At 39.6% G+C, this 20,743-nt stretch overlaps 2 protein-coding genes across 3 annotated transcripts; both read left to right on the plus strand.

The window, feature by feature from the left end:
• The first annotated feature begins 799 nt into the window (after positions 1-799).
• ush1ga (Usher syndrome 1Ga (autosomal recessive)) lies at positions 800-9,969 on the plus strand. 2 transcript variants are annotated; one of them, XM_026916009.3, is made up of 4 exons: positions 802-1,516; positions 6,839-7,289; positions 7,447-8,249; positions 8,454-9,969. In XM_026916009.3, exons 1-4 carry the CDS (start codon positions 1,353-1,355, stop codon positions 8,455-8,457), a joined length of 1,422 nt encoding a protein of 473 aa, XP_026771810.3. In that variant the 5' UTR covers positions 802-1,352; the 3' UTR covers positions 8,458-9,969. The 2 variants fall into 2 exon arrangements, with proteins under 2 accessions (XP_026771809.3, XP_026771810.3); XM_026916008.3 differs by lacking the exon at positions 8,454-9,969 and having other exon boundaries at positions 800-1,516; positions 7,447-8,253.
• A 6,413-nt stretch (positions 9,970-16,382) lies between these two features.
• On the plus strand, positions 16,383-20,687 carry LOC113528525 (tripartite motif-containing protein 16-like protein). Its single transcript, XM_026917124.3, has 6 exons — positions 16,383-17,027; positions 17,953-18,048; positions 18,775-19,008; positions 19,496-19,667; positions 19,745-19,840; positions 20,134-20,687. Exons 1-6 carry the CDS (start codon positions 16,569-16,571, stop codon positions 20,685-20,687), a joined length of 1,611 nt encoding a protein of 536 aa, XP_026772925.3. The 5' UTR covers positions 16,383-16,568.
• Positions 20,688-20,743: the final 56 nt, after the last annotated feature.

Below are 20,743 nucleotides of genomic sequence, written 5' to 3' on the forward strand. Positions count from 1 at the left end.
GCAGTATTAGGAATGTGAAGTCTTGAAGTCTGTCTCAAATACTAGCTTCTACACACTCAAGCTCTTGAGCACTCGTGCACCATTGCTCTGCACATTGATGACGTCAACAAAGCTGACTAGATGCATCACTGTACATGGGCCAAGCCCAAAATGTGAAGTAGGACAAAATATGAAGCTTTTAATGGTCTTAACCACAAATCATTGCTCAGGAAATTAGCAAGAATTAAACAAATAATGTACAGTAGATCTCTCCCTGCTCAGTCAGTCCTGGTTCCATTTATGAGCTTATTATCAGGCCCTTGATGGGCCGCATCAGGTGTGACAGATAACCAAATAATGACTTGTCAAATAATGTCTTTTAAGAAAAAAGAGAAAAAAAAAACATCCCTGAAGATATTTTTGGAACGTTTTGTACATCCAGACATGTTAATTTGAATTTTACATCAAACATTTTAATCATTATCATGATTTTACCTTTGTGTACAAGACGACTATAATATAAATGTAATATTATATAAGTATGATATAATTTTCCTGTTTCTAGCTTTTCCCCAGACAGTTCACTGCAGCAAAAGAAAGCAAGCAAATGGTGGCACAGGAGCTCTCAGGAGTGCATTTGTCTAATTCTTGCTCATTTTCTGACCAATGATTTGTTGTTAAGACCATTAAAACTTATGCAAGTTTGGGTTTGGCCTTTTTTTTGCCCAGGAGTGTATGGTATGGTGATTGCTCATAACCGAAAGGCTCTCCAGAGAGAGGTGAGAACAGCAGACCTCATCACAGGTAACAAACTCCCAGGCATACAGGACATCTACAAGAACCGGACCTCAGTCATCCAGTACACAAGCTCTTCTCCAGAGTGCCATCTGGCAAATGCTGTAGGAGTGTCCAGTCACAGAGAAGCAGGCTAAAGAACACTTTTACCTGCAGGCTGTTAGGTTCCTAAATAGCCTTGTAGGCCTGTTCACTTCCCTTCCCAGTGGCACTGAGGCACTTTACATACACAGCTCTTTCCACTGCTTGGTCACTTCACACACACTTTAGCACAGTGTAAAATACCTGCTTAGTCTTGTGCTCAGTTTGTGCCTACACACTGTATGATGATTTCAACATGAATAATGACGTGGGGGAAAATAGTGATGGAATCTCGCTGACATGGAGACCACGCCGCTGCTCAGGCCACGCCCCCAGGCGCGAGTGCGTCTCCGGTGTCCATGGAAACCGTCGCGAGCGTTCCCAGGCCGCTCGGTGCACACGGCCTTAGCGAAAGACGCTTGCCGTCCAGTGCCGATGACTCCCGAAGACTGGGAGTAAAAACTCAAGCATAATGGAGGCCGAAGTGCGAGAGCAACATGAATGACAAGTACCACAGGGCAGCGCGAGATGGCTACCTGGACCTGCTGAAAGAGGCCACGCGGAAGGACCTGAACGCGCCGGATGAAGATGGCATGACACCGACGCTCTGGGCCGCGTACCACGGCAACCTGGACGCGCTCAGGCTCATCGTGGCCAGAGGGTGAGCTTTCAGCTTCAGCTTTCTCCGGTTTCTCGGTTTCACAACTTCATCAATAAGTTTAAACGCGTGCCAGTTCAGCAGCATACTACCATACTAAATATTAGGACATGTCAAAACAGTACTCTGCCATTGTAACAGCACACTATCGTGCTGAATACTAGCCCACTGCATACTACCATACTAAATAGTAGCCTGTGTCAAAACAGTATTAAATACTAGCCCAATGCGTACTACCATACTAAATAGTAGCCTGTGTCAAAACAGTATTAAATACTAGCCCAATGCGTACTACCATACTAAATAGTAGCCTGTGTCAAAATAGTATTAAATACTAGCCCACTGCGTACTACCATACTAAATAGTAGCCTGTGTCAAAACAGTATTAAATACTAGCCCAATGCGTACTACCATACTAAATAGTAGCCTGTGTCAAAACAGTATTAAATACTAGCCCACTGCGTACTACCATACTAAATAGTAGCCTGTGTCAAAATAGTATTAAATACTAGCCCACTGCGTACTACCATACTAAATAGTAGCCTGTGTCAAAACAGTATTAAATACTAGCCCAATGCGTACTACCATACTAAATAGTAGCCTGTGTCAAAACAGTATTAAATACTAGCCCACTGCGTACTACCATACTAAATAGTAGCCTGTGTCAAAACAGTATTAAATACTAGCCCAATGCGTACTACCATACTAAATAGTAGCCTGTGTCAAAACAGTATTAAATACTAGCCCACTGCGTACTACCATACTAAATAGTAGCCTGTGTCAAAACAGTATTAAATACTAGCCCACTGCGTACTACCATACTAAATAGTAGCCTGTGTCAAAACAGTATTAAATACTAGCCCACTGCGTACTACCATACTAAATAGTAGCCTGTGTCAAAACAGTATTAAATACTAGCCCACTGCATACTACCATACTAAATAGTAGCCTGTGTCAAAACAGTATTAAATACTAGCCCACTGCATACTGCCATACTAAATAGTAGGACATGTCAAAACAGTATTCTGCCATTGTAATAGCACACTATCATATTTAATACTAGCCCACTGCATACTACTGCACTAAATAGTAGCCTGTGTCAAAACAGTATTAAATACTAGCCCACTGCATACTGCCATACTAAATAGTAGCCTGTGTCAAAACAATATTAAATACTAGCCCACTGCATACTGCCATACTAAATAGTAGCCTGTGTCAAAACAGTATTAAATACTAGCCCACTGCATACTACCATACTAAATAGTAGGACATGTCAAAACAGTATTAAATACTAGCCCACTGCATACTACCATACTAAATAGTAGGACATGTCAAAACAGTACTCTGCCATTGTAACAGCACACGATCATATTAAATACTAGCCCACTGCATACTACCATACTAAATAGTAGCCTGTGTCAAAACAGTATTAAATACTAGCCCACTGCGTACTACCATACTAAATAGTAGGCCATGTCAAAATAGTACTCTGCCTTTGTAACAGTAGGCTGGGTCCAATTAGCACTCTGTCATTGTAACAGCATACTACCATACAAAATAGCAGCATATTTCAAAATAGTACACTGTACACTGCCACTGTAACAGAATACTACTGTACTAAGTGGTAGTCTACAGCATATTACCGTACTAAATAGTAGCCTAGGTCAAAATAGTACTCTGATATTGTAACTGCATACTACCATACTAAATATTCGGCCAAAGGTGAACGCTGCACTAAGAACTGAAAATTATGTTAAATTCTAACTTGTTATATTGCTTCTTTCAAGTTTGACCACAATGTCCTACTACACCAGTTTACAACCTGTTCTCAAAATAAAAGATATATCCAGTTATTATCCAATCTGTCATCTGTCTGACAGTACAATATATCATACAGGTGATTCTGCACTTCTTTTCCATTTTTCTTTCAAGCTGACAGGTTTACATGGGATATAGTTCTTCATTTTAGAGAAACAAATAACTTCCTGTACCATCAATTCCAACATGTAAACCAATCATTGATCTATTTTTAACCTGTTTTATAGACAAGTAATGGAAGGCCTACACTGATTGAAAGGATCAGCAAGTAGACTTATATTTGCAATTTGCAGAAGTATTTAGCATTTGGTATGTAATGTAAATATATTTATTCAGGTGTCCATCCCAGCCATTTGTGATGGGAATATGGGAAGGGTTAATGAAAGGCAACATACAAAAGCCTTTTTTTGGTACCTTTCTGGCTGACCTGTTTTCCTCTCCTGGTCCAAGAGTTCCATTGAAAGAGATTAATTGGCAAAAGTTCTCATAAGGCTAATTTGGCCTCTGTGGAAACTATTGAAAGACACCAGTTATCGTGTGATCTGTTCCAGACAAAACCAGTATTGAGTGCCATGTGCACAGGCTGTTTAACACACCTCCACGCAGGTAAAGGGAGCAATTACGGTAGGTGCCTTTAGTGCGCTGGTCTCTTGGGCATGTTCTCTTTTGTCTGTAAGGAAATGCATGCCAGCACACTGTGCATGCCAGAAGTCATGGCATGAGTTCCCACCACAGCCTAGAATATGAGACTTTATATAAGTCCATAACACATAAGACCTGACAGAAAAGTCTGTTTTCCCATCTTAATTTATTGAGACATAAACAGGTAATGTCATTAAAGCCAGACATTTATAGTCAGTGGTGGATCATATAGCAGTCAGCACTTTTGAGATTACAGTATAAACTTACGATCACATGATGGGCTTTATAGCACAATCTATCTCACTGGGCACTGGATACACCGATCAGCTATAAGATTAAAACCACCTACTGTGTAGGTCCCCCTTGTGCCACCAAAACAGCTCTGACACATCAAGGCATGGACTGCACAAGACCTCTGAAGATGTGCTATGGTATCTGGCACTAAAACGTCAGCAGCAGATACTTTAAGTTCTCCATGGTCCAGTTCTGTTGCTCACGTGCCCATTGTAGGTGCTTTCGGCAGTTGACAGGGGTCAGTATGGGCACTCCAACTGGTCTGCAGCTTCAAAGCCCCATACGCTGCAAGCTGCGATGCATTGTGTGTTCTGACACCTTTCTGTCATAACCAGCATTAACTTTTTCAGCAGTTTGTGCTACAGTAGCTCTTCTGTGGGAACGGACCAGACAGGCTAGTCTACGCCCCCCACACGCCTCAATGAGCCTTGGGCGCCCTGTCGCCAGTTCACTGGTTGTCCTTTCTTGGACCACTTTTGGTAGGTACTAACCACTGCATACTGGGAACACCGCACAAGACCTGCCGTTTTGGAGATACTTTGACCCAGTCGTCTAGCCGTCACAATTTGGCCCTTGTCAAAGTCGCTTTGATCATTACGCTTGCCCATTTTTCTTGCTTCCAACACATCAACTTTGGAACTGACTGTTCACTTGCTGCCTAATATATCCCACCCCTTGACAGGTGCCATTGTAATGAGATAATCAATGTTATTCACGTCACCTGTCAGTGGTTTTAATGCTGTGTTCTTTTTGACCAATCATAGCTAACCCCTTTGCTCACATGTGAGCATGATATCTGAAGAACTCCTGAACTTTTCAGCACACATCACACCAGCAGAAAAACAGCCCTATTCTGTTATAGCCATCATCCTTTCAGGATGATAGAAATTATCCGCACATGAAAACTAAGATACCACGATAACATGTCAAAGAGAAGGTTGAAATCAGGGGCAGACTGGTTAGCAGGGGATAATCCTAGTACTGGCTATGTCCACTGCTATACACAGCTTCACTGACATCTGTGAAAACCTCGCAGCTTTTCTCATCTATAATGCACTGTTGTGAAGCCTTGCCTGCAGCCCATAAAATATTAATGAGAGCCAGTGCTGCATGAGTCACACAGAACCCATTGGGATACAAGCCAAGAGCTGAGTGTGTCAGTCTCATTGGAATAAAAGTGCAAATGTGGGGTCACTTCCTTTTTTCTAATAAATATGGTCATATGTGTAGATGTATAGATCAGAGAGAGCATTTAATCAATAACATTTTGTGCTTTCAGTAAAGTATAAGTAACTTTACTGCAATTTGAAAAAGTATGGTTAAGTATAATTTGCAAAAAATATAATGTGATGGGCAAAGTACAAAGCACAAAATTCTAAATTTATTTAAAATTCTTTTACTAATGTTTTAAAAGTTTGCAAAGGTTTATCTTTCTCTAAATTAAGCACATTTATTTTTATTACTCCTAAATTACTACATTAATTTGAACCTAGTTATGCCCCATTTCTTCCGTCCACCTAATCAAGATGGTCTCATTAAAGAAAGATTAGACGTATACCCTGGAGGAAGTGTAGTCGTTACTGCTTTGTCGACAAGAACAGGATGTCTGCAGTGTACAGACACAAGCTGAACTGCAGAATCATCTTTTAAGAGTAACTGTGTTGTGAAAGTTTTGGCCCTGACAGTCGGGCAGGTCCAGAACATATGTAAAGGCATTTATTTCCAGTATTAACTGTCAGTGTTGATGTCACATGGTCTTTCAGTGCTTTCATTTGGATTTGTTTGAACACGATGCTGTAGACCCTATCTCTGAGTTAAAATAAGGAACTGCACTGAGTTCCTGGAAGGGAAAAAACTTTGAGGCAGAGAACATGTTATCAGTGACAAGAAAAAATTCTCTGGTTTTGCAACCAAGCAGTGATATTTTAAAGAGAGGTTTAAAGAGGTTTAAAGCAGTGCACCAGAATGTTTGTCTTTATCTGGGGCTATACTGGCTGTGTGTACCAGGAATTCAGGGTGACATCACACTAAATGCAATCCTACCAGTCTTCCCTGCAAGAAGATACTCATAGAGTTACTACACAGGCAAGTCGAGGGTCAAATAACACATACTGTCCCAGAACTCCGGTTCAGCTTCATTGGAGATGAACCTCCGGTCACAGGGTTATGGACCATGTATCATAGTCATTAATTGGGGCAAGTACAGTAGGGGGTATTAAATGTCTCTGTAGCATTCCTGAGCATTCCTGTATATTTATATTTGTTAATGTTGTCCATTACCATTTCATAGAAATAATATAATATAATATAATAAGGTTAACCTTTGTATGATCCCCAATTTTGAGTTTTGAAGAACAATAAAAGCATAATGCAACCTGATCCTATGTTGAGCACCTATCCAGGTTATTGTACGACAAATAAGCAGTCCACTTTACGCCACACCATTTTCACACAGATGAAATTACTTCCTTATGGGAGCCATAAAATCAAGCCGGATGGTGCAATGGCAAGTGACAAACTGGATATTTTCCTTACTTGTTTCCTTATTTGTTTTCTCTGCTGCTGTTTTAGAGGGAATCCTGATAAGTGTGATATATGGGGGAACACGCCGCTCCACCTGGCCGCTTCCAATGGCCATCTCAACTGCCTGTCCTTCTTGGTGTCCTTTGGTGCAAACACATGGTGTTTAGACAATGACTACCACACGCCTCTGGACATGGCTGCCACCAAGAACCACATGGACTGTGTACGCTACCTGGACTCCATTGCTGCCAAGCAGACAGCTCTCAACCCCAAGCTGGTGGCCAAGTTGAAAGACAGAGCCTTCCGTGATGCCGAACGTCGCATCAAAGACTGTGTCAAGATGCAGCGCAAGCACCACCGCCGCATGGAGCGCAAGTTCCAGAAGGAAGCCACAGATGCTTCGCTTTCTGATGCCATGAGCTTCTCCAGCTACACCAGCAGCACTTTTAGCCGCAAGCTGCACCCCTTCAACACTGCCACCAGTGTGCCATACTCACAGGTCAGCTTTGTTGATGGCTTTCAAAATACTGGAAATGCCTTTAAGAATAATTACTTTTCTTTGTTTGTCAAGTATTTGTTGTGTAGTCCATGTGAGACTGTAGTCTTAAAGCTATAAGAATCAAAGCTTAAAGCCATTGTGGTTTCTAACGTTCCAGGCTACCCTCCATGCCACAGCCAGAGGCAAAACCAAGATCCAGAAGAAGTTGGAAAAGAAGAAGCAGGGTGATGGGACCTTCAAGATCTATGAGGATGGAAGGAAGAGTGTGCGCTCTCTTTCTGGTCTACAGCTGGGTAATGATGTCATGTTCCTAAAGCAGGGTACCTACGTAAACCCAAAAGACCGTGGTCGGCGAAATGTCCGTGATATGTTCCCACGGGACAATGAGGATGCCATCTCGCGTGCCATCAGCGAGCCGGACCTGCATGGGGCAGACATGGACCACTCAGAGATCAGCACTGACTCGGGCCATGACTCGCTTTTCAACCGGCCAGGCCTGGGTACCATGGTCTTCCGGCGGAACTATGTGAGCGGGGGACTCTTTGACATAGGCTCTCGTGATGAGGGCAGCATGGCCGGCAGTGCAAGGGCACCAAATGTCCGTCTGCGCAGCCGTCTTCAGCGATCTCCCAGCGTAGATGAGGATAGTATCGGCAGTGCTCGAAGCCTCCAGGCAAGGAACATGGAGGAGCTTCCCTGGGATGAGGTGGAATTAGGACTGGATGATGACGATGAGCCAGAGAGTAGTCCACTTGAGGTATTCCTGGCTGCACAGTACATGAACGAGTTCATCCCTATTTTTAAGCGAGAGAAGATTGACCTGGATGCACTGCTGCTGTGCTCTGACAGTGACCTCAAAAGCATCCACATTCCCTTGGGACCTCGTAAAAAGATCATTGATGCGTGCAAGAGACGCTTGGACACCATTGAGGATCCCGACAGCATAGAAGACACAGAGTTGTAAGTTGACCCCATGTTGTTTCTTCAATAATTCGCACCTAAAATTCTTGCAAAGAGCAAGTATGTCACTAGGGATTAATGTTATGGGATTAGTGATATTAGCCTCCATTTTGCCACCACTTAACTACACAGAGTGGTCCATAGTTTACTATACAAATAGTCAAAATATACCCCATGTCAGCTGTATGGTATTTTTCTTTACAGATAGCACAAAGGACTTGTTACTCTGTGATTTTGGCCATACCGATGGTACGTCGCAATTCACGTGCAACAGGACAGACAGACGCTCACGCTGAACGGAAGTGTAACCCTTGTGTGGATTTCAAACAAACAATGGTGCATGTCTCATTACCATAGGAATAAATTTTGAATATGACAATAATACCTCCTTGACTGGCACACACAATGAAGCATGCAGGCCAGCAGTAACAGCTGAATCAAGCTGAGGTTCCATGATTGCCATACATAACAGTAAAAATCCTGCTGAAATCCCTGATGAAGTCAGACCCAATCAGCATCATTCTCATTATGTCTGCCCCTGTGGGGCATGAGTCTTAGTGCCTGTGCTTCCAGTGCATGCACATATCTCTGTTAATTGTAATTTCATGCATGATGTATTGTATTATAAGATATTTTTATGACAAACTCAGAAGATTATGCTGAATATGAGGCATGCATAGGCAGATTTGAAAAGCTTGGGTTTCAAATCCAGGAACTTTTTACACACTGCCTGTCAAACACAGATTATAGGTCGCCAATATACATGGCAACAAATGTGGGAACCCTGTCTATACAGGTCAGTGAATGCCTGAACTTTTTGACCTCCATTAGTTTGTTTACATTTGTCAAGCCATACTTATGTTAAAGATTTGGGGCATAGGTATTTTTGGTGGTACATAAATGGTACTTCTTGCTGATTTCTGTTTTTCTCTTTGTTTTTTGTTTTTTTTTTCACTCATGCCATATTGCTACAGAGAAATTTTCTTTCAACATGCTATTAATCTCACATAAACCTATGTATATTTGGTATACAATACATGTATAGATTTCAGTACATTCCAACCCAAATAGTATGTGCTATTTCTTGTACATAACTTTTGTTCATGTGTTTTATATAATTTCATAAAATGTAGCAATAAAAGAGGCAAACTAGCACTGAAAATCCATGAAATTTTGTATTATTTTTATGGGCATACTTGAAGACAATAAACTTGTAATATGGCTGTTTCAGTGAACAGTTTTGTAAGAGTAGCTCATGTAGAGTTTTTATATGTCAGAAAATAACAAAACCATAATGGAATAAACACTCTATACATTTAAAACTATTAAAAAAAACTATATATAGATTATATCCTCTATATACGGTATATTCTAATGTACAGATCTGTATGTACGAAACTGTTGTATTGGCTAGGAGTGTCAATAAATGTGTGGAGAAACATAACAGATGCAGGTGCTTCCAGAAGTTTACTGCATGATATTAAACGATTAACCATTAACATTAACCATTAACCATTAAATGATTAACATCCTAACATGCTCTGTGACTTGTACAAAAATTCTAATCAGACCCAGTAGACCTTGATTTTGGACCAAGATGGCAAGAGAAAAAGATCTGCGTGACTTTGAAAGAGGGTTTATTATTTTCACACCCATATGTGGTTCTTCTCCAAACTCCCAAGCTGTTGCCTCAAAGTTGGAATCACACAGATATCTTTGTATGTGGAGCATACAGGTCCATAAAGACATGGTTTGCCAAAGTTGAAGTGGAAGAACCCGAGTGGCCTGCACAGAACCCTGACCTCCACCCCACTGAACACCATTGGGATGAGTTTGGAACGCCGACTGCACACCAGTTCTCCTCACCTAACATCAGTACCTGAATTCACTAATGCTCTTGTGGCTGAATGAGCTAATCCCCACAGCCATGCTTCAAAATCTAGTGGAAAGCCTTCCCAGAATGAGTGGAGGTTATTATAACTGCAGTGAGGGACTAAATCTGGAATGGGTTGTTCAAAAAAGTGTATATGGGTGTAATTGGGCAGGTCTCCACAATATAGGTGGCCATATAGTGTATGATAATTGACATGAAGATAATATCATGTTATCTTTTTACAGTAGACAAAACCATGTTATTTTGCTTTGAAATGTTATTATGTATGTCTTTATAACAGTAGCCCCTATCACTGAGTTCTTGTTACTAGCTAATGCTGAGTGCTTATCAATGGTTATCACTGCTTATAGTTTTGGTACACTATTAGAGAAGCACAAAGTGCTGGCCAGGGCAAAATGATCAAACGTGAAATGGTTCCACGAAAAAAAAAAAAAACACCACTATGATGTCAACTAGAGTCATCTACAGTATGTTATTAATACCTTGTAAAATTGCAAAAGCTGTTTACATCATGTTCACTTCTGACAAGTGTCACTTGAGTTGTTAAGTAATACACTTTATCTTTAAAAGTACGCTAGCAGTACACTATAAGATCGAAATGAACATTTCTTCACAGCATAGAGATAAATCTAAACAAGCAGTGCACCTCTCCAGAGAAGGAGAAAGGTGGAGCAGGATCGAACTATACAATCTATACAAAAACAGAACTGATATACTTGACACAACACCTATTATCGCAAGTTGCAGTAATCTTATATCAGCTATAAGACCATAGACCATAGGCGTAACAGTGGACATTGTGCAACCTTGTAGGATGTCCGGATATGTCGCAAAACCTTCTGTCTTATTTTACCCTCTCAATTTCTCAAGACAAATAGCAATAAATAGCAAAATCATGATCAGTTTACCTGTAGATTATTAAACAGTTCTCCGCCCTGTGTGTGCAGAGTTTGCATATTATCCCCGTGCTATGGGGGTTTCCTCTGGGTACTCTGGTTTCCTCCCCCAGCTCTTCCAAATTGTCCATAATGTGTGTGTGATTGTGCCCTGTGATGAGTTGGTACCCTGTCCAGGGTGTCCCCTGCCTTGTGCCCTGGGATAGGCTCAAGGCTACCCTGCAACCCTGTGTAGGATATGTGGTATGGAAAATAGATGGATATTCCAGCAATGCTGATGATTGTTTGCTCTAAACACACTCTAATGTCCAACATTACAGTCCATGTGAAGGACCTGTATGTACTGAAGAAGATAGAAAAGCTTGACCTTGGTCTCACACACAAACACGTCAACATGCACACACATATTAGCAGTAGAAGGGTAATATCAGTGAGTGAGGAAGTGTGTGTGAAGACGGAGCCTGTTAGTTTATGGTGGATAGAGTTACAGAGTTAACACATGAGAAGAAACATCATTTAGCTCTGTTCGAAGACTGTGAAGATCCAAGAAAAACTTCTTTCGCTAATGTTTTGTGCTTGCTTGTCCCTCAGTTTTTGTCAGAAACTTCCTTGGCCTTCACGAAAGACAGCTATATAATTTGAAACCTTTTAGTTATAAATACAATTTTTTTTATTAGGAAGAAGGAAATAAGTGGGGTGTAAATGTATTAGTCTTTTTCGGAAATTCAGTTTTTTTCATCCTGGAACTACACTCAAACAGGGAACCATAAAAGTCTTTACTGTTAAAGATGCACACAAGGAAATGTCAGTACTTGCTTTGGCACACTTGTAGCACCAGAGGTCAGAAATGTGCTACAGCAGAAATGTTCACAGCCAGCGAATACACTCACACAATTTGGTACGATGGGTAATATATATATATAGAAAAGTAGTATATTAGAGTATATTAGAAAAGTATAAACTGCATTTTATCCCTTTTATCTGTTGTGATTTGTTAAAAGTATTGGAAAGAAGGCTGTTACGCCCCCATGGCTCAAGAAGGACGTAACAAAAACGGGGACACACAAGAAAGTGCAAATAATGTACAAAATTTATTAACAGAATAAAACTATACAAAAAAGAAACAATGTAATATGAACTAGTCAGGAATCAGTGGTGTAAAGTTAAGTGTATGCATGAAAGTGTAATGGTCTTTAGCAGTGTTGGATGTATAAAGTAAACAAGATTAAACAAAACCCAAACGAAACCAAGTCCAAAGTGCAGCTCACGCCTGGCCAATTGCCATACTGCTTTTTGAAAGGTAAGGCAGGAAACCAACAGCAGGTGTCCTCAATGATCCCATCCAGGGACAATCAGTGGGAAGGCGGAGCAATTGCACAATTCAACCGGCATTCACTAAATTCCAGGGGTTTCATTATCACGACGTAAAATGGGCATTTCTGGAGGTTTTGGGAAAACGCCCCCTTTCCAAAAAAAATAAAAAATAATAATAAGAGGTCACCAATCATGCGCAGAATACTGTTTTTTTGCGCGGGCATTTCCAATCCCAGGATCAGCTCAGATGCATAATGAAGGAGAAAAGCATACCTGCGTGTTCATCTTTTTTTTTTAGCCACAAGTTTGCTAGCTAACTGTACTGAATATTTATATTTTTTAGCTAGCTAACTGTACTAAATATTTATATTTATTAGCTAGCTAACTGTACTGAATATTTATATTTATTAGCTAGCTAACTGTACTGAATATTTATATTTATTAGCTAGCTAACCGTACTGAATATTTATATTTTCCTTCTCAAACAGCGAGTATAGTAAATGTTACAGATTTAACAAACGAATATGTCTGTATGTTGACTGCTCAAAAGCAAATACTTGTATATACAGTATAACTCATTTAGAATAAGAAGTGTGATCAGGACAGGTATCTGAAGTTACTGTATATAATATAAAAGGTATTTGACACGAAACCCCTGCGATCAGAAGAGGTATTTGAAGTAAATGGCTTTTCCCAAACTGCGCATGATCGGTGACCTATGCAGATTTTCAAATAGGCCACGCCTGCCTGATGACGCAGTTTCGATTACACTGTCCTGAAACCCTGGAAAAAAGTGAATCCCCAATTCAACCCAGGGAGGACGCACATAATGCATGGGTCGTCACACCCCACCCCTTAAGACAGGGGTCTGTCAAGAATCCCTGTAATATACAAAACAAAAATTAGCAAAATATTTAACTGCACTTCAATTACCCAGAGAAGCATGCAACAGCGCATCAGCAACAATATTCTCAGATCCTCGGACATGCCGAATATCAAGGGAGTAAGCCTGTAAAAACAAAGTCCAACGAATAAGCCTTTGATTCGGGCAATGAAAAGAATTCAGAAATGTCAACGGGTTGTGGTCCGTGTAGACAATTCTTTTGTTTTTGTTATACACTAAAGACATTTGGGATTGAGATTAAAGATTTTCAGATTTTCAGATTTCATTTCCTGATATTTACATCTAGATGCGTTAAACACCTTAGAACGTGGCACCTTTGGTGGCAGAACACCCAATTTTTAGGTGAGCAAAAGTATAGGAACAGTTAGTCTAAAAGGAAGCAGCCATGCAAGCCCAAGCCATGACACTACCTCCACCGTGGTTGACCAATGACCTGGTATGTTTTGGGTCACAAGCAGCTCCTCTCTTTCTCCACATCTTGGCCTTTCCATCCCTTTGGTAGAGGCTAATCTTGGTTCCAGGTTCCAGCTTCTGTATTTCTGCTCTGGAAGTCTTCTTTGAGCAGTGGATTTTGATAACTTCACCCCTGCCCTGTGGAGGTTGTTGGTGTCTGTTGTTTTTGGGTTTTTCTTCACAGCTCTCACAGTGTCTTTTGGCTTCAACTGCTGTTGTTTTCCTTGGCCGACCTCTTCAATGTCTGGTTGTTGGTACACCAGTGGTTTCTTTCTTTTTTCAGGACATTCCAAATTGTTGTATTGGCTATGGCCAATGCCTGTGCAATGCTTGTACAATTTTACATCTTTTCTTTGCTTCAAAATGGCTTGCTTTTCTCCCATAGACAGTTCTCTGGTCTTCATGTTGATTTATTCTTTTTAACAACAAATGCATTCTTCACAAGGGAAATCCAGGGCCAAGAGTAGACATTCAGAACTATTAATTGTTTAAACAATCAGTCTAACAGCTCACACATGGGCAACAAGAAACACCTAGCACACATTTTTTTCAAATAATTTTTTCAAAGGTTAATGTAGGTAACTGATTTTTGCTCAAAATGCCAGGTAGAACTTTATAATCCCAAGGTCACGATTTTTTAAAAACATTAATAGCATCCAGGAAATTCAGAACTGATTGATCATCTACCTCAGTTTTACTGTGGCTACTTGATTTGTAAATGGTCAGTCTTTGTTTAGTCAGTTATAAATCCAATCTGTATTGAAAGGAGAACAATGAAAATGAAGCAATGTCAGGCCTTTCCCTGTCACCCTAACTGACTGTCTTCGTCTTAACCCATTCTGATAGATTAAGTCTGATAGGTTCTACTGATAACACAGCTGTGAAAGAAATGATGCAGAGAAAGAAGGAAGTTACAAGAAGAAGTTATGTAAAGAATGTAACAATAGCTGTACTGTAGCTTTATGAGAAATGTTTTGAATTTATTTTGCTCTTATTGCCCCACTGACTTAACAAATTTCTAGCTAACTACTGTATGAAAAAGTTCCTCATTTAAAAATATGTGTTCTATCTATGCAGAATAGAAATATGTGTTCTATCTATGAATTTGCCTTGTCTAATACATACTGTGTCCCTGTGAAGTCCTGATAAAAGAAGTAAACCTGTGTTCCTCAGTTGAGGTGCTCACACACTCAGCTATCAAACCTGCCTCAAACAATTTATACCACAGCAGTTAAATTCTCAAATCTGATTGAAGTAAATCTCAGGTTTCTATTAAGATGCTTGTTCTAATATGGTATTGTTTCTATAGTTACAACTAACAGAGACACTTGTATGATGGATACACCACATAAATGGCTTAAAAAAAAGTAACCATTGATATGGTGAAGTTTTCTGTGAGGAGACGTTTATTTAACATTTATGGAAAGAGTCTCCAGTGTCAGCTCTTTGTACAGTAAATGTCAAAGCTGTAACTTTAAATCTTCAGGACAGATTTTGTGCATTGTGGTTTCTCTCTAACAAGCTAAAAGTATTTTTTTTGTCTTGCTAACTTCAAGAAAGAGAAAAAAGTGTGGCAGGTGAAGGAGTGCCTGTTAATAGCTGTTATATGGTAAGTGATAATGGATGTTCAGCAACAATAAACGTAACTATAAATGGATGCAAAGTATGATAGGTCTTTCTTTAATAAATAAAAAGTTGTGAGCATTGGCAAATTGCTTTAGTATAAGACTAATAAAACATTTCAGGATGTGCTGTTTTTGGACAATAACCATCAACTCCCCATCGTTGATTATTTTTCATTTACAGCACATCCTGTGTCTTTTATTCTTTACATAATAGCCTAATGTTATATAACTTGTTAGTACTTGGTTTTAATTATGATATTATACTTAGCCTAATATAAGCAAGCTTGTTAGCAAGCTTGGATAGCTACTAAAATCAAATGTGCCCCTTCTAGGTTTATTAGTGTTTAAGGGTGATAATAGCTATACTGTGTGGCCAATACTATTTTCACCTGAGTACAAATAAAACTCACTCACCCATTCACTCACTTTCAGTAAATGATTTATCCTGATTAGGATCACGGTGGATCCTATACTGGGAACACTGGGTGCGAGCTAGGAATACGCTTGAGTGTAATCATACAGAAAAAGCCCCAGCACTGTTATCAGAGGTGATAAATAACCTTGTTCTTTATGGTTACATATATCATTATCATTATTATTATTATTATTATTATTATTATTATTATTATTAGCCTTCTTTCACAGTTTAGATTGTATCATTGATAGTTTGACTGATTTATGACTAGTGTTTGTGGTGCAAAACCCATGTGTTTTTCTAGTGTCTAGTGTCTCTCTCTGTTTCCTACAGTTTACACTTGTTTCTCATCAGTTAGTGAAAACTTGTCACTGTGAGCACCTTCAACAGCTCCACAGTTGAATTGGATTCTGTCTTACTTGTATGTAATTTTGGATAAAAGCACCTACCAATTTAACAAACGTAAAGCCTTTTGAAAGCCAGGACACTATGAAACAGACTTCTTCTAAGAGGAAAAAAGAGAGGAAATGCCATTCAAGGAGTACAACCCGTTTCCATGACCGCCTTCTATTACGTGCTTGCCTTGCCTCCTCCCTTCTTCCAGGCTTACTGACAGGAAAGTACGTAATCTGTAGTGCTCAGGTTGACCCTTAAATTAGGTGTGGCCTGAAACTCTAGGTGTGGCTTATAACAAAACAAACAATTGTAGATACCGGTTTGTCAGCAACAAGAAGAAGGGCGTATGATAGTTCTGCTCTGTATTTTACCTCTCCCAACTGACAGGAAGCTTCAACACTGTTTCTGCTCTGGAGACAAGTATGATTATGGAGGATACCATTTCACGTGAACAAATCCCGGCCAGCACTCAGCCTGACATGGAGAGTGACCAAAGAGAAAGCAAAGAAGTCTCAAATGTTCAAGCCAACAACAAAGAAACTGTAGAGAGTACATCTCAACCCTCTGGTGACCCACAACCGGAGGAGGTAATGTGTGATTCCTGTATTGAGACACCTCTCAAGGCGTCCAAATCCTGCCTGACCTGCATGGTGTCCTACTGTGAGGAGCACCTGAGGCCGCATCTAGAGAACAGCAAATTCCAGAGCCATAAGTTAGTGGAGCCTCAGCTGGACATGGAGCAGCGCATATGTGAGCATCACCACCTGGAACTGCAGATGTACTGTATGAAGGACAGCTGTTGCATTTGTCCACAGTGCGAGACAGAAGGACACCAAGGGCACAATGCCACTCCAATAGATGAGGCACGCAAAAATATCGAGGTATGAAATTTAAGCTGTTGACCATCTAGTTCTATTTACTACTTAGCAATAAATGTGCTATCAGCTTAGTCTTATTGTCCAGGCCATCTGTTTTGATTTTACAGCAATACATTTAAGCAATATGTTTATTTTTATATATTTGTACAATACTTTTATATTAGTATTTGATTTGATAGCTAGTATCTCATGTATTTAATAAAATAGACACAGAAAACCCTTCGGCGTCCTTGGTTACGTGTCTGATGCTAGGTGCATTCACACTGATATGAGATCAAGGTCATGTGACGCGGACTGAAAAAAAAGTATTTCATTGTGTTAGAGAGTATTAGAAATGAAAGATAATTTTATGTTTTTTATATATATAATAATATTAGCATTTTTATTTCATGTAAGTGTATATACAACCGTTATCAATATGATTTTTTGTTAATGACATCATCTTAACAAGAGATATTGAGCAAATAATAGCACATAATATTACACATTATTTAATGTTTTCACTCTTAATAAAAAAAACAAATTACGGAACATTTTGAACAGAACCTAAGGGTTACAAACAGTATCTGGGGGCACCTCGGCTAGTTAAATATTGAACCAGTTTAAGGTTTTCAAAGAACAGGCGACACAGATGAAGGGTTTCCTTTCACCACAGCTGGAGTCATTTGTTAAGAATGATCTTGGTCTACAACGCCCTTTCTTAAACACACAAAACTTTGTGTAATTCTAAATCCTGTCACTTCCTGTAATTCCGATTTCTTAATTTGTAACATGGAAAAGGTGAAACATGCCTTACAAATTAATTGTGTTATTAATAGTTTGGCTTTTCGTCCTGTGTATTGTGTTTTTGTATTGTGTATTGTGTTTTCTTTGATATGAGAATACAATAGTGAATGCTGAATGTGTGTGTGTGTGTGTCCATCTGAAGAGCGATCTACAACAAAAACAGAAGGAAATGCTGAAGACCGTAACAGCTGCAGAACAGGCTATTAACAGGCTACAGAGCAACTCTGCATCCATCGAAGTGAGTAACAGTTTACTAATTCACAGTTCACTATTTCTCCATTCATACACATGCTGATGATCTTCCTTGCATGTAATTCTAGGATACCGCTATAGTATATGTGAGGCAGTCTGGGAAAACTCTTCATATATTGCTGTGAATCCTGGCAAACTGCCAAAAAAAAAAAAAACAAATATCAGGTTTTGGTGTAAATAGAGTTTTTCTGACTGTAACATACTTTAACATGAATATATTACACCCAAACAGTGTGGAAATGTTTCATTTGCTTTTTAATCTTGCCTAGACTATCCTCCTGTAAAGATCATGCTGGGTAAGAAGCCAGTTTAACAAACTCAATGCCAAAAAACAGGAGTCTGTGTAAATATGTCTAAAATCTTGCTAGTTAAGCGTGCTTTCCTCACACAGTAAATGTCAAGAGTTGATCAAGTTGATGAATAGCTATATTGCATTTAATTTTCTTCCTTTTCACTTTTGGGGGTAAGCCAGAATTTAAAGTGCTACAACTTTATATTTGGTTGAGATACATGAAAAAGAGAAACAGCTTACAGTTCAGGAAAACCTGACAATTTCAGAACTAGATATAGCAAAAAAAGTTTAAAAATTCACCATGTGAAGGGTTTTCACAGGTTCCCATAAAAATGTAATTTGATTCATTCCATAATCATATGGTCATATGGTCATATATCAGCTTTATCTGTTTTTAAAGTAACCTTTGAATCTGCTCAGAGCTCTGTAGTTGGGGTTCACGCTGAAATTGAGCAGCAGTTCTCAATCCTGCAAAGTGCGATTGAAGACGCCCGAAAGCAAGCTTTTGACCTTCTGGAAGGGGAACACAAGCAGGCAGTGAGTCAGGCAGAGAGCATCCATAGCCACCTGAAGCAGAAGATGCTTGAGCTGAAGAAGACCATGGGTCAAGTGGAGCGATTTTCAAAGAATAAGAATCATGTCGATTTTTTACAGGTAAGTCACAGCTTGGCTCACCAAATCATTTGAGGTTATTCATAAGAGTGCTTCATTTAAAAATCTTCTATTTCAAACAATAAATAAAAATTAATGAGGCCAGTTAGCACTAATGGAAATGATAAAATAGTACACCAGCAAAGTAAAATCTGCTCAAACGTTCCCATTGGCTTTCATCAATTCTTTTCATACATTTCATTCATTAATGGTGTCATGTTTCATGGATTACAGAGCCACTCTGGGCAATGACTAAATACTACATCCGCTATCAACATTCTTAATATGATTTTTAATCGGGACTAGCATCATTTGATGACAAACAGACAGCTCTGTGGCCAAATACTTGAATACATCCAAAATGTCACGGAACATTTATCAACAAACAGAGATGCAGAAGATACTAAAAATTATTGTGCCCACAGAAAGTGAAGAAGACACAGAAAAAATGTATCAGATAAGTGTCTTAATTGCTCAACCTATCATGCAGGAATACACAGAGTGGAAAAAGGGCTCGGTGGATGTGTGCTTACCTGGCATTTACATCAGTCTCATAGACCGACTGACCACTTTTAGTCACGTTGTTAAAGAATCAACTCAGGCCTTGTGTGATCTGCTGCAGTCCACCTACAACGTTCAGCTCAAGGAACTTTGTAAAAGTGGTAAGTGCAAAAGAAATAGACTTTCATACAGTCATGCATGTATTTTCGTCTGAATGACATCTGAATTTCGAACACAGAGACACTAGGCATTAAGACGTTGGTACACCCAAGTTCTCCAATCAAGCGGCAAGCGTTTGCCCCTGAGCCTGTGATTAGAGATGACTTTCTTAAATGTAAGTTCATGTCTTGGTACTTTTCCATTTCAACAAATGATAAATCAAAGATTATACATAACTAAAACTGTAAACTGTGAATATACTGTACTTAATAGCTTGAAGCTAGACAAGAGGAAGATTTTATGTATTTACCATACTGGAGAAAATTCCATTCAAATAATTCTAGATAATGTCATAATGTTCTTGGTCTGAATAAATATTTATTTCTTGAATGTTTTTTTTTTTTTTAGAAGAGTAAAGCACACTGATTGTCTCTGTATTGATTATATTTGTACTAACATGATGTACAGATGCCACCAACCTGAGTTTCAATCCTGACTCCACACACAAGTTCCTGAGACTCACCGAAGACAACAGAAAAGCCAGCAACACCACGCCCTGGCAACACAATTACCCTGACACGCCTGAGCGCTTTGAGCACTGGCGACAGGTGATGACCTCAGAGAGCCTTTACATGGGCCGCCATTACTTTGAGGTGGACCTGAGCGGAGAGGGAGTTTATGTAGGACTCACGTACAAAAGCATCCACCGTAAAGGTCAAGAAAGCAGCAGCTGTATCACAGGCAATGATTTTTCATGGTGCATTGGACGAGAAAGCCATGGCTTCTCAGCATGGCACTCTGATGTAGATACCTCTCTCGAAGTAGAGAATTTCCACAGGATTGGATGCTACATAGACTATGAAAAGGGTTTGCTGGCCTTCTATGGTATAGCTGAGACTATGAAACTTATTAATAAATTTACTGCTAGCTTCCGGGAGCCGTTATACCCCATCTTCTGGCTCTCCAAGAGGGACAATACAGTTGTTCTAGTTAAGCCAGGATCAAGTTCAGACTTGCAATGATAAACAATTTCATGTTTCAAATTATTTCTAATTAGGGCTATAATATTGAATGTGTC

Source organism: Pangasianodon hypophthalmus, chromosome 13, assembly GCF_027358585.1.
Source record: "Pangasianodon hypophthalmus isolate fPanHyp1 chromosome 13, fPanHyp1.pri, whole genome shotgun sequence".
In the NCBI taxonomy this organism is placed as follows: Eukaryota; Metazoa; Chordata; class Actinopteri; order Siluriformes; family Pangasiidae; genus Pangasianodon; species Pangasianodon hypophthalmus.